The sequence below is a fragment of the Oculina patagonica genome, chromosome 9, assembly GCF_052425735.1.
Source record: "Oculina patagonica isolate OP01 chromosome 9, crgOcupat, whole genome shotgun sequence".
Taxonomy (NCBI): domain Eukaryota; kingdom Metazoa; phylum Cnidaria; class Anthozoa; order Scleractinia; family Oculinidae; genus Oculina; species Oculina patagonica.
In genome coordinates this window covers 20,945,390-20,957,827 of record NC_135766.1, presented here as the reverse complement: position 1 = coordinate 20,957,827, position 12,438 = coordinate 20,945,390, and the positions used below count along the sequence as shown (strand labels likewise).

General features: G+C 40.8%; 1 protein-coding gene and 1 pseudogene across 2 annotated transcripts; both read left to right on the top strand.

The window, feature by feature from the left end:
* The first annotated feature begins 377 nt into the window (after positions 1–377).
* Positions 378–4,942, top strand: LOC144666476 (glutathione S-transferase 1-like; annotated as a pseudogene). The gene is made up of 5 exons (XR_013573191.1): positions 378–550; positions 2,272–2,373; positions 2,529–2,643; positions 2,755–2,850; positions 4,732–4,942. The product of XR_013573191.1 is annotated as a glutathione S-transferase 1-like (transcript).
* Positions 4,943–5,849: 907 nt separating this feature from the next.
* Positions 5,850–11,193, top strand: LOC144666444 (hematopoietic prostaglandin D synthase-like). Its single transcript, XM_078527882.1, has 5 exons — positions 5,850–6,057; positions 7,914–8,015; positions 8,895–9,010; positions 9,876–9,971; positions 10,907–11,193. Exons 1-5 carry the CDS (start codon positions 5,928–5,930, stop codon positions 11,081–11,083), a joined length of 621 nt encoding a protein of 206 aa, XP_078384008.1. The 5' UTR covers positions 5,850–5,927; the 3' UTR covers positions 11,084–11,193.
* The last annotated feature ends 1,245 nt before the right edge of the window (positions 11,194–12,438 follow it).

The following is a 12,438-nucleotide window of genomic DNA, read 5'->3' as shown; positions in this document are numbered from 1 at the left end:
TGACGAAAGTAAATAGAATCAGTACCTAAAATACCGTGATCTGGTAACGTAGAGACTAGTGATATAAATACGCTCCTTCATAAGTTCCTTTTCAAGCACTCTAACTAGGGTGTGCCATTGCCGCCCCAAAGGCTCACTAGTTCGCTAGTTTGATCACTCTTGACATGGCACAGATGATACCACAAGTGTGGGATCATCTGAGATAGGTTTATATTTATACTTGCAATTGCCGTGGCCATATTTAACAGGACCACACAATTCGTCAATACTTTTGTTGCCCGTGACGTTTGTTGCGTGACGAGCCCAAAGAACATTTGTTAGAGGCTACCCGACAAGTGACGCTTCTTTGGCCGGCTTTAGTTAGCTTTGGAGGTGCGTTCGACTTTGCACGGAAAGGGAAACTCCCTACAGCAGAGAATGGCCGGCTACAAGTGTTACTACGCTAACGGTCGTGGTAGAGGAGAAATTTGCCGTCTTTCGTTTGCCGCTGCGAATATAGAATTCGAAGATATCCGTTTGGATGACGAGGAATGGGCCAAGGAAAAAGCATGTAAGTAGACAAGCTCTGACACACGGGGCATCCTAACCCGGCGAGCACCTGAGTTTTCTCCTACGCCGAACGTTAAGCTACAAGAACAGAGTTCAGCGTAGGAGAAAGCAACTACTTGCAAGGTAGGCATTCTTAAAGCGAAGTCTTGAAATGTAGCAAAATAAATATTTGTTCTAGTAGGAAAAGAAAACAAAAATAATAAATATACATGTTTCAGTCACGAGCACTGCTGGAGATTTGACTCGCTACCGATCGTGATTTATTTCCAAACCCCTCCTCAGTTAATTTCGTTATTGTCGATGCAGCTACGTCCTGAAATAGACATTATGGAGTTGAAGCGAACCAGGCCGGCAACAACAACGCGAGTTTATGAGCAGTACAACATTTCTGCACGTGCAGTTTAAATCTCTGTACATTACTTTGCCTTGAAAATGCGTAACAAGAGAAAGTAACCATAAAAGGGAATGTTTCAATTTTTTGTCTTTGTTCTCCGCGTCGCCGCCGTGGTTGCTAAATTAATGTTTCGCAAGACGTCTTAATTTATACACTATTTAAGTTCCATTCTATGTGTGTCGTAACAGGGGGAATCATCATGCATCTGTCATACCCAGGTCAAGTAACACAATTATATGGAGTCGGTCTAAAAGGCACGCATGACTCTGGATCACTGGATGAAGTGACAATTATTGGATGAGATTAAGCCACCCTCGGAGACCCAGGGGCAGTTAATTAGTGGGGCGAGGGAAACGCGAAAATGCGGGTAAAAATAGCGCGAAACTGCGAGAGGGGGGGGATCGGCATATCCCCCCCCCCCCCCGCAGTTTCGCGCTAAAAAAAAAAAAAAAAGACAAGTTTGTAAACAACTTACATGACAACGATACACTGAAGATTTGAAAAACTTTGTTTTGCCATCACCTTTGCAGAACTATTTGCGTTGAATACCGCCGGGGTATTTATTCCATTACGTCCTCGAATAAACGCCGCACTCGAATTACGAAAAATTTAATACACTCTTCTTTTATATAATTGTATAAGAACGCGTAAAATTTGGCTGAGCCTGAGGATGTTCTTAATTTAGCCCATGCATTTTCTTAAATTTGGGGGCAAATCTCAGCCTCAGCGTTATAAAAACGGTTCTTATAAAATAGAAAGAGTGTAACCGCCGCGGTGTTTAATCGAATAAGTGCGGTACAGTGTAGTATCAGTGCGGTGTGTTCAACTTTGGCGAGCCATTGTCGGTTCAACTCAACATACAATTCGCGCTAAAAAAATTATTAGCTGCGGCAAATTCCGGGTCGTTTTAGTCAAGTCCCTGAACTCTCTCTTCCGTGCGCTCAGGCGGGAGAAGAGAGAGGCCAGGAGGAGAGCATGGAGAGAGTCTGAGCATGCGCATGCAAGCTATCTTAGGCCCCGGCCAAACGGTGAACTTCACATGAATCGCATCTAATGCAAATGACCAAAAACAATATCTTTTACTAATTTGCATTACGTTCGTCTCATGTGAAGTTCGACGTTTGCCCTGGGCCTTAGACTCTCTCTTCTTGCGCCTGGGTTCAACCCCTACAAAGGGCGCGCGAAAGGTAATACTCTAATAACTCTGGAAATTAATAACGTCAGTTCTGCACGTATAATCCTATTGTCTGTACTAATATAACGTCAAAATGCGATTTTAGCGTGAATTAGCAGTTTGCTTTATTAATAATACCACTTTGTTGTTTCAGCTGGCAGGCCTCCTCTTGGTCAAATACCATTCATTGTGACTCCTGAAGGAAAAGTGCTTGGCCAGTCTGGGGCAATTATGAAGTACATATGCAGAAAAGGAGGTGCTATATGAATTTAATCAGTGACACAGTTATTTCTGTCTCTTAAACCTGCCTGTTCGCAGGCTAATTAGTGCTTGATTTAACATTTTCCGCTGGCGCAGATGATCTTCAAGTTTTCGCTTGCAATAAAATTTGTCGTTGCACTTCGTTTACAGGGTTTTTCCCAGATGATACTTTTGAGGAAGAGGGGCTGATATGATAACTAATGGTGTTACTGATCTCTTTAATGGTAAACTTAAGATCTATTTTGAAAAGGATGTGACTAAAAAGGTGGGTTGTTGTCGTTGTTTTGCGGGGAAGACTGTTGCAACAAGTATCGTGTGACTCATTATAGCCGGGGTTCGTGGAACCGACAGTGTAAGTTTCTTGTCCGTTTTACAGGAGGAACTAAAGAAGGAATACTTTGAAACCACGCTCCCGGCACGCCTTGGGAAATTCGACGCTCTTCTTAAAGGTCCTTTCTTTTTGGGTGAAAAGGTAAGAAATGATATTGGATGCAACCAATTGACACCGACAGCATATTGTTGCACTGTTGACATTCACTGATGAGGCCCCATTAGGGGGAGGCGGGGGGGGGGGGGGGGGCGAGTATCCGTATTCCATTAATTTTTGGACTAAATATCCCGTATCCCATTAATTCCCACTAATTCCCATTAGTTCGATATCCCACAATATCTTTTCTTAATATCCCGTATCCCTATAATTTTTCCCTGAAATATCCCGTATCCCTATATTTTTTCCCCAAATATCTCGTACCTTATTACATGAAATTTTCGCGACACGTTAATTTCGCGATTTTGAGGTGCACATATTTCGCGACACTTAAATTTCGCGCTTTTGCGAAAATTTTGTATTTTGAATCACTTTAATTTCGCGTTTTTGAGTGGCATAATTTACATTACTTTGACATGCCTTTGAATTATATAAAACGACTTCATCGAAGGAACAATAACGTCAAAATTAACACAAACGCAGGGGGGACATAATCTCGGCATTAGCAACAACAGAGCAGTTCTCACAATGTCTACAAGTTAGTCAATTGACGACAACATCCATTTACATTGATTACTGACATATGCGAGTCACTTAACATTCGCGTCATGTTATGTTCGCGACGCTTATTGTTCGCGTCACTTAATTTCGCGATTTTTTTAGATCGCGAATTCGCGAAATAAATGTCGCGAAAATTTCATGTAAAACCCAAATATCTTTTCTTAATATCCCGTATCCCTATAATTTTTCTCTGAAATATCCCGTATCCCTATATTTTTTCCCCAAATATCTCGTATCCCTAAAACCCCTAATGGGGCCTCACTGATCGACGGTCTAATGAGCGGGGTACAAGTACAACCAAAATTCTGAGAAAATCTTCCCACATACCAGCTGGCATTTTTTTTTAGAGAGAGTTTCTTTAGGGAATTCGGCAGGATTTTTATTGGATGCTGCGGCAAGCCGGAGGCACACCTCATATTTGCAATTTATATTTTAGTAAATTAATGAGGCACCATTACCGGATGAACTGGGGTCTGAACGTAAGGGATAGCTACTGGTACTGGGAAGTATAAATTTCTTAGTCTTATTCTTTTTTTTTTCTAGTTATGATTGATTAATTGGTAACAGGGCTTTGCGTCGTCCAATTTTGTCTGTAAGCGTATTCAAAAGTAGACAAAACTGACTCCCGCTTCGCGGTCGTCCGATTTTGTTAATCTCTCGTACAGATTACAGACCGAATTAAACTCCACTCAGTCCTATTACCATTATCCCCCCCCCCCCCCCCCTCCGGCATCCCCTACCGCGCGCCCCAAAAAAAAAAAAAAAAAAGAGGTGGGACAGTCTATATTACATTCTATGAAATAGCGACTTAAACTGAAAACAACAATAACAACAACAACAACAACAACAACAACAACAACATCGTCATCAACCTGAAGCGATGAGAGACAGACAAGAGTGAGAAGACTGAGAAGGGGCGCGGTAGAGATGCAACTGACCTTTAGTTCTAGTCTTCACTTTTCCTTGTACATGTTAGCGGCAATGTTTTGCTTGATGGTATTTCACATTCTCCGTCCGGGTTTTTTAAATACTACTTTGCTTCACGAAATTTTCGCGGCATTTAATTTCGCGATTTTCGAAAAGAAATATTTGGCGACACATAATTTTAACGACTTTTGTTTGTTCAAAGGAGCTACTTCCTTTTTTTCCAGCATCAAATTTTTGCAATTTAAAACAAAAACCACAATCACGCAAAACGCAAACTTTCCTCTGATGTCAGTCTGGAAAACTTTTGTGATAATCCACAGTTTGCAATCGTTGATTTTATTTGCTTATCAGACGGCTGTATATTCTTATTTTCTTCAGATGACCTATGCTGACATCGCGTTCTTCGAAATAAACAACGGCTTCCTGGGGCAAGGTAAACCAGAAGTTCCTGAGCACCTCAGCAAATATCCAAAGTTGGCGGAACATTACAAGCGCGTACTTGACGTTCCTGGAATCAAGGCCTGGGTCGAGAAGCGCCCAAAAACCGACTTTTAAACAACTGGTTTCACCGTCTACTTTCGGTCATGGGTTCCGGATGACTAAATAGATGTTAGAGTTTAAAGTGTAAACACTGAAATAAAAAGCAAACTTTTGAAGTGTTAAAGTATCTATCTTGAGTTTTTTAACATACTTCTCCAATATCTTGATAGATATGCAATCTCGTCCCCAGGAAAGGCTTCCATTTTGGTCAGCACCAAGAACGGACTCTGGCGAAGTCCGATTTGAAAGTCCGTGATTTGTGGATTACCGGTGGTTGCGCAGAATCAGAGAATATTTTGCTCAAACCAAATTGGCTGACAATCGAGAACGCTGCGCATGCTAAGAAAAATCGGACTTGGCCAGTGCCCACGTTCTGGGCGCTGACCAAACGAAAAGCGGGCTCTAGCGACGAGATTGAATAGTAGATTGGTATCCCAAGAGCACTGTTTCGGAAGTAAACTTTTTCCCGGCATGTTTTTACCTATCTGTCTTGTTCTCTTCAGTGTTTTGGTTCCCCGGCCAATTTATCCATGGGGTAACCCTTCGAAATAATAGTGAAACAAACAGTTATTAAGGAGTTGCCATATGGGATTACAGTACTTGGCGAGTGAGGTCTCTGCCTTGACACAGGGGATAAATTTATTTTCCACGCTAATTGACACCCCCCCCCCCCCCCAAGAAATACCTATGCAGATATGTGCCGCTCAACGGAGTCGTGCTCTTTTGGGCTTTAGATCTAGAACAGGTCAGTCCATTTTAGAGCCAATGATTCCTAGAAAAAAAAATTGGCAATCTAAACAGAGCGTAAAAAATGACCTGTTTCTAGAACGGGGTATCATTTTGAATAAAATCTATTTCTAAAACGGGGTTGCTACTTTGTACACCCGAGCGGCACATACCCACCCAAAACAATCCTGGGTATGCCCCCCCCCCCCCCTTTCCCTGGGAGTGATGCTGAGTCTTTCTTCGGTCAGCTTTAACATCTTTTGAGGTGTGATCGAATTCGGTGCATAACGAGAAAACTGCAGCAGAGAATGTCTGGCTACAAGTGTTACTACGTTAACATTCGCGGCAGGGCAGAAATTCTGCGTCTTTCCTTTGCCGCTGCGAATATAGAATTCGAAGATGTTCGTTTGGGTAACGATGAATGGAAAGAGAAAGCATGTAAGTAGACAAGCTCTGATACACGGGGCATCCTCGCTCTGCAAGCAGTTGGTTTTTCCTATGCCAAACGCTGTTCTCTTAGGTAGGGGTGGTGAATGGTTCAAAACATGCGCGTCTCGCAGAACTAGATATCCAAATTTCAGGGATCTCGCGCGTCGTCTAAAACTTTCCTGAACCGCATTCTCGGAGTGTTGATTCCTTTTGCTGGGCTAAAAAGATCTCAGGCTCGCAGAAGAGATATCAGTCACGCCGTCTCGCAAAATCTCTAATTTACCATTCGACACTCTTGTATTTTAATCGCTAGCGGCTTGTGATATAATCACAATGCCCTCGTCAACAACGCCCGAACGTATGGAAAGGGCGCTATACAAATGATTATTATTATTATTATTAGTTAATTTCGTTATTGTCGGCGTAGCTACGTTTTGAAACAGACATTAGTGCGTTTAATTATACCACGCCGGCAACAACAACGAGGACGTCTGCATGTGCGATTTAATTTTAAGTCTTTTTACATATCTTTTCCTTGAAAATGCGTATCAAGAGAGAGTGACCACGAAGGAGAATATTTTATTTTTTTGTCGACTTTGAATGGATTTTGTTTTATGCTTCTTTGTCGTGTTTGCATAAAACTCCTCGATAACTTTTGTTTCGCAAGACATCTAATTTAAACACAATTTGATATCCATTGTATTCGTCTCGTGACATTTTCAAAGTCTGCATAGTAATCACCTTACCAAGGAATCATCTGTCATACCAAGGTCAAGTCTCTCAGTCTCCTGACACGATTATATGGAGACAGTCACGCGAGGTCACGCACACCGACTTATTTTCGCGGGCGCTTATTGGACAAAACACATCACGGAATATCAAATCGGACGACGGGTATCAGAGAATATACCCCGTCCAATTTGATATTCGTCGCCCGATTTTATAAAGCAGTATAGCCTGTTCCAGGCGTTCGGTTAGTTGGGAAGCGGCGCCAAGAACGGCGAGCGAAAAAAAAAAAAATTAGGGGAGGGAGGCTGCCTCGCCATTTTTTCGCTCGGCGTTTCTTAACTTCCTTAACGTTACTATTTTTAGCGGCTACTAATTTTAGAGATGTTTACAGAGCAAGATTAAGCGACTTTTAGATGGAAATAAACATATAGCTAAGATGGAAATAAATGTTCAGTAAAAGAACAAACTCACTTGAAATTGAACGAACATTTGCATTGCCAGAAAGTGCATTGCACAAAATTACCGGCGCCTATTTTAAAAATAATTTTTCAAGTCGATTTTTTCGGGTGAGAGGTGGAGGGGGAGGGTACAGTACTTGAATTTAACGAGTATTAAATTTGACGGAGACAAATTTTAGCGTGCACTAAATTGCCGAAGCGATTTTTGTCCAACTCGCTAAAATCGCTAAAATAGTAGCCGCTAACAATAGTATAATATAAACCCCTTTTATGCTCGCTGGTATACTGGAGAATATTGTCGTAACAGAGCTGTCCTCGTTCGTTTTGTGTTTTTCGCGTCCTTATTGTTTATTACTTTTTTTGTTTGCTTGTATATTTTTTCTTCAAATAGTATCAGTAGTTTCATTCTTTTACACTATTCAGTAGATCTAAAAACAAGCCTAGCAAGGCGGGAAAAGGAGGCATTTGCACGATGCTATTATATGTACTTTATATAAATTATCTCAAGATCTAGAAGTGACGTTAGTTTTGGCTTCATATTTCTATATATTATCTCAGTGTAGATATGACATCAAAATACGATGTTAGCATGAATTAGCCAATTGCTTTCAATTGTAACCAGTTAGAATAGAGAAAGTCTATACAATGTACAGTAATAATACCATTTTGTTGTTTCAGCTGGCAGGTCTCCTTTCGGTCAAATACCATTTATTGTGACACCTGAAGGAAAAGCGCTTAGCCAGTCTGGAGCAATTATGAAGTACATATGTAAACAAGCAGGTATTATATGAATTCAAGAAGTGACACTATTTTTTTTTTTTTATCTCTTAAACCTGTACATGGAATTTAGCTAAGTTTAGACATACAAAAATGGCCACCTGAGATTGAATGAGATATATATTTTAAAATAACTACTCAAAACAGGGTAGGAACATTTCAATAACACAACAAATACAAAAAAAGACAATAATCGAGATAATTCATGTAGATTAAAATGGATTGCGATATGGGTTTTTGAAAGACTGTTAGGCTAAACACTTTAAAAAGTTATCATTTCATTTGTTTGTTAGTTAACTCCAGGTAGAAATATTTGTTTGTAACCAAGCTATGTTTCTTTTCAAATAGATCCATAGAAGTTATTTCACAATAAAAATTATGTTTCACAGCGAGGTTTTGGCTAAACTTTTAAAAACAAGAACAAACGTAGCTGTGACACAGTCCCTTTAAGTGCTAACCTGCGAGCAGAGTTACTTTTAGAGACGGAATATTATTTTTTGGAGGGGGGAGGGGGCATGGAAAATATTGAAAAAATTGTTTGCAGAGCCTAGAAAGACAAAATAAATTGTTTGCAAAAAAGATGCGTATAACAAAATCAAATAAAGTTTGCATTTCGAAAAATAGGAATGTTTGCAGAGGTGCATAAACTAAAAAAAAATGTTTACAGAGGAAAATCCCTCCCCCTCTCCAAGAAAATAATGGCCCGTCCCTTAGGACTCTTAAACCGTACGGCAAAGCCGCGACAACGATCCGCCCCAGACTCGCTCTTCTTGCTTCTCGCCGACACGTTCCTCGCGGCTTTGCCACTTGCGCGTGCCTTTCCAAGTGCGAGCCTTGCTGCATAAAACTTCCCGTTGTACTTTACCTCTCTACCGTTTACAGGGTTATGTCCAGCTGACCCTTTTGATGAAGCAGTGGCTGATATGATAAGTGACACTGTGAATGATCTCTTTAGTAGTAACATCAAGATCCATTTTGAAAAGGATCAGGCTAAAAAGGTACTAGGTTGTTTTAGTTGTTCACAGTTAATAACTTGACTTATTCCTTTAGGCTCCTGGTGGAGCAAAGGGCGTCAACATGCTTCGCCACCGAACTCTATTTGCTGCCGCCTTCTCTGCTGCGTTCCAGCTGATGTTAGCTTTCTTTAACTCCTCCTCAGTTGATCTTCTCCAGGTCTTAGCAGGTCTTCCCACCTTTCTTTTCCCCTGCGGTTCCACTTTAAGACCTGCTTGGTGGTGTCAGTGCCTGGTTTTCTTAGTGTGTGGCCGATCCAAGCCCATTTCCTTCTTGCTATCTCAGTTGGTATATGCTCTTGTCCTGTCCTGCTCCAAAGTTCTTTGTTATTGATCTTTTTTGGCCAGTAAATCTTGAGGATCTTTCTGAGGCACTTGTTGACAAAGCGTTGTAGCTTACAGTTAATAAAATAGAGGGAAATGGTGAGAAAGCCAGGCAAAGTTCTTTGTTGTATGTTATTGTTCGCTATTTTGGGGGTTGACCCTGCACAAAACCTGACAAAATATAATAGGTGGTTACGTGTGTTCATGCAACTAACAAATAGAAACATTGCGCTTACGTAATTCATACATAGTGTATGAGTGCAAAACAAATGATGTGCATGGTCGTTGACCTTCCAACATAAATTGAATAAATCTTGGCCTCTTTGTTTGCTCTTTAGATATTTGCTGGGCTTCATAACCATTTCCCTTCAATAAACTATGAGTTTTTGTTGTTGTTTATCGAGGAAAACCGTTGCATTGCGTATCGTTTGACTCATTATAACCGGGGTCTGGAACCGTACAGTGTAACGAGGACCGGTGTGTGTGTGTGTGTTTATTATAATTATTTTTCTTGTCCGTTTTACAGGAGGAACTGAAGAAGGAGTTCCATGAAACGACAATCCCGGCGCGCCTTGAAAAATTCGACGCTCTCCTAAAAGGCCCTTTCTTTCTGGGTGACAAGGTAAGAAATGAAATTGTGCGATACAACCAATTGAAAATGACAGAGTGTTGTTGCACTATTGACCTTGAGTTCACTGATGGACAGTTTAATGAGCGGAGCACCAGTACTACCAATATTCTATAGCAGTAACCATAGCAACGGTATAACCCGTTACAAACCCCCTTAATTTTAACTTTAAGACACTTCCCTTGGGTATTTTCAGGGATAATTTTACAACACTGGTTGGGGAACTTTGCCAGACTGCTTATAATGCCGTTAACAAGTAATGAAGGAATGAGTAATGATGCCCCCAATGTGAGTGTGAATATTTAGCTCCTTGGAGTTACGAGCACTTACCGTATTTATTCGATTAAGCGCCCTGGGCGCTTATTAAATTTTTGGACCTTGAGGGTGGGCGCTTATTCGAGGTGGGCGCTTATTCGAGACTGGGCGCTTATTAAATTTTCACTATTTTTAGCAAGTAGTACGTTTATTTTGCAAGAAAACAATGTATAATAACTAAACGCGAAGTTGTACGAAAGCTGAATTTTTAATGTTCATTGAAAGTTTCAGTAAAAAAAGCTAAAAAAAAAACGGTCTTCGCGATAGTCTCTTAGTAGTACTTAGTCAATTTTAATCTTAACGTTAACTAAAACAATAGTCAAACTTTCCTCTTATGCCCTCATTTTAGGGGGGTGGGGTGGGCGCTTATTCGAGGCTGGGCGCTTATTAACTTTTCCTGCCTACAGGGTGGGCGCTTATTCAAGGTGGGCGCTTAATCGAATAAATACGGTAATTTAAAAGGACAATTTCCTTCCATATATGCTTTCCTCTACATAAATCTGATTTATGGACCAAAAGCAATCGATCTGAAACGACCTAATTTTGCTTGGAAAGAATTAAGTTTTGTTAATCTCATTTTGCTTATCCCACGGCTATTTTCCTATTTTCTTCAGCTGACCTATGCCGACATCGCGTTCTTCGACTTCTTCAACAGCGTTCTGGTGCAAGGTAAAACAGACGTTCCTATGCAACTCAGCAAATATCCAAAGTTGACGGATCATTATAAGCGCGTGCTCGACGTTCCCGGGATCAAGGCCTGGGTCGAGAAACGCCCAAAAACCGAGCGGTAAACAACTGGCGCCATTTCTACTTTTGTGCTGACTAGATATTAGATTTTTAAGTATAAACACTGTAATAAAAAGCAAATTTAACTTCCAAAGTGCTTAAAATTTGTCTTCCTCTTTTAATTAAGTTTCCCAATATCTTGATAGATATGCAATCTCCTTCCCTGAGCCCGCTTTCTTTTTGGACAGCACCAAGAACGGACTCTGGCGTAGGCATTGGCGGATTGTGCTCGTAAAAGATGGCCTATTATGCTATTAGCAGTGCCCTAAATTTTGCCAATTTTTATGCAAAAATTATGCCCAGAATTTCCAAATCATGCTCCAGATTTCAGAAAAATAATTCTCACAAAATGATGTAGATTCTGTGTCATTAAAGATGTGAATATTGTTCATCGTGCATGGTGTAAGATGGGTAATGAACGTTTATTCGTTTGTCTCACGATAGAATCGCTTTGAGATGTTGATCGCGACGTTTCGACTGCAATCTGACACAACTCTTCGGTCTTACTTAGTACGACCGAAAGACGCCCTAGAACCAGGCAAACAAGAAGGTGTTGTATACAAAATTCCATGTGAATGCGGCAAAGTATATATAGGGGAAACAGGGAGAGCGATGCAAGACAGGATAAAAGAACACGACAGAGACATAAGGCTTGCTCATACACAAAACTCCGCAGTTTCGGAGCACGCAAACGAAACGGGGCATATTCCTTTATGGAATCAAGTCAAGTTTATCGATCGTGACCCTCACCGATACACACGCAGGGTCAAAGAGGCTATCCAAATAAGACTTCATTCTAATAACATCAATAGAGATAGCGGAATTGAAATTCCTGAAGCATGGATACCTACGATCAGAAAGCATAACAGCCGTTCAACTACAAAGCGGACCTATGAGGGAACACCATCTCTTAGTCGGAATAATAATGAGGATCGAAATGCACCAATCACAGCGAACCAACGTGCATAAATAGCGACGCGTAAACAATCGACCTCATCGCCTGATGAAGACTAGCAGTATTGCAGTCGAAACGTCGCGATCAACATCTTAAAGCGATTCTATCGTGAGACAAACGAATAAACGTTCATTACCTGATGTAGATTCTGTGCATGGAGGCGCGCAATAACGTCACCAAACTATGATGTTTTTCAAATAAACTGTTGTTGTAGTAAATTAATTTGTGTTTTATGGCAGTTTGTCTCGGCCGTCAGCTGTCAATCCCCATCTCTAAACCGTTTGTAAAATGCCTCCAACGACTACTATAAGTGTAGCTAAAAACACGCTTTGCAAGAACATGCTTCCTAAATTTAATTTATTTCTGTAAAAAGTACACCTTATTTACTAACTTTTTTATGCTCCA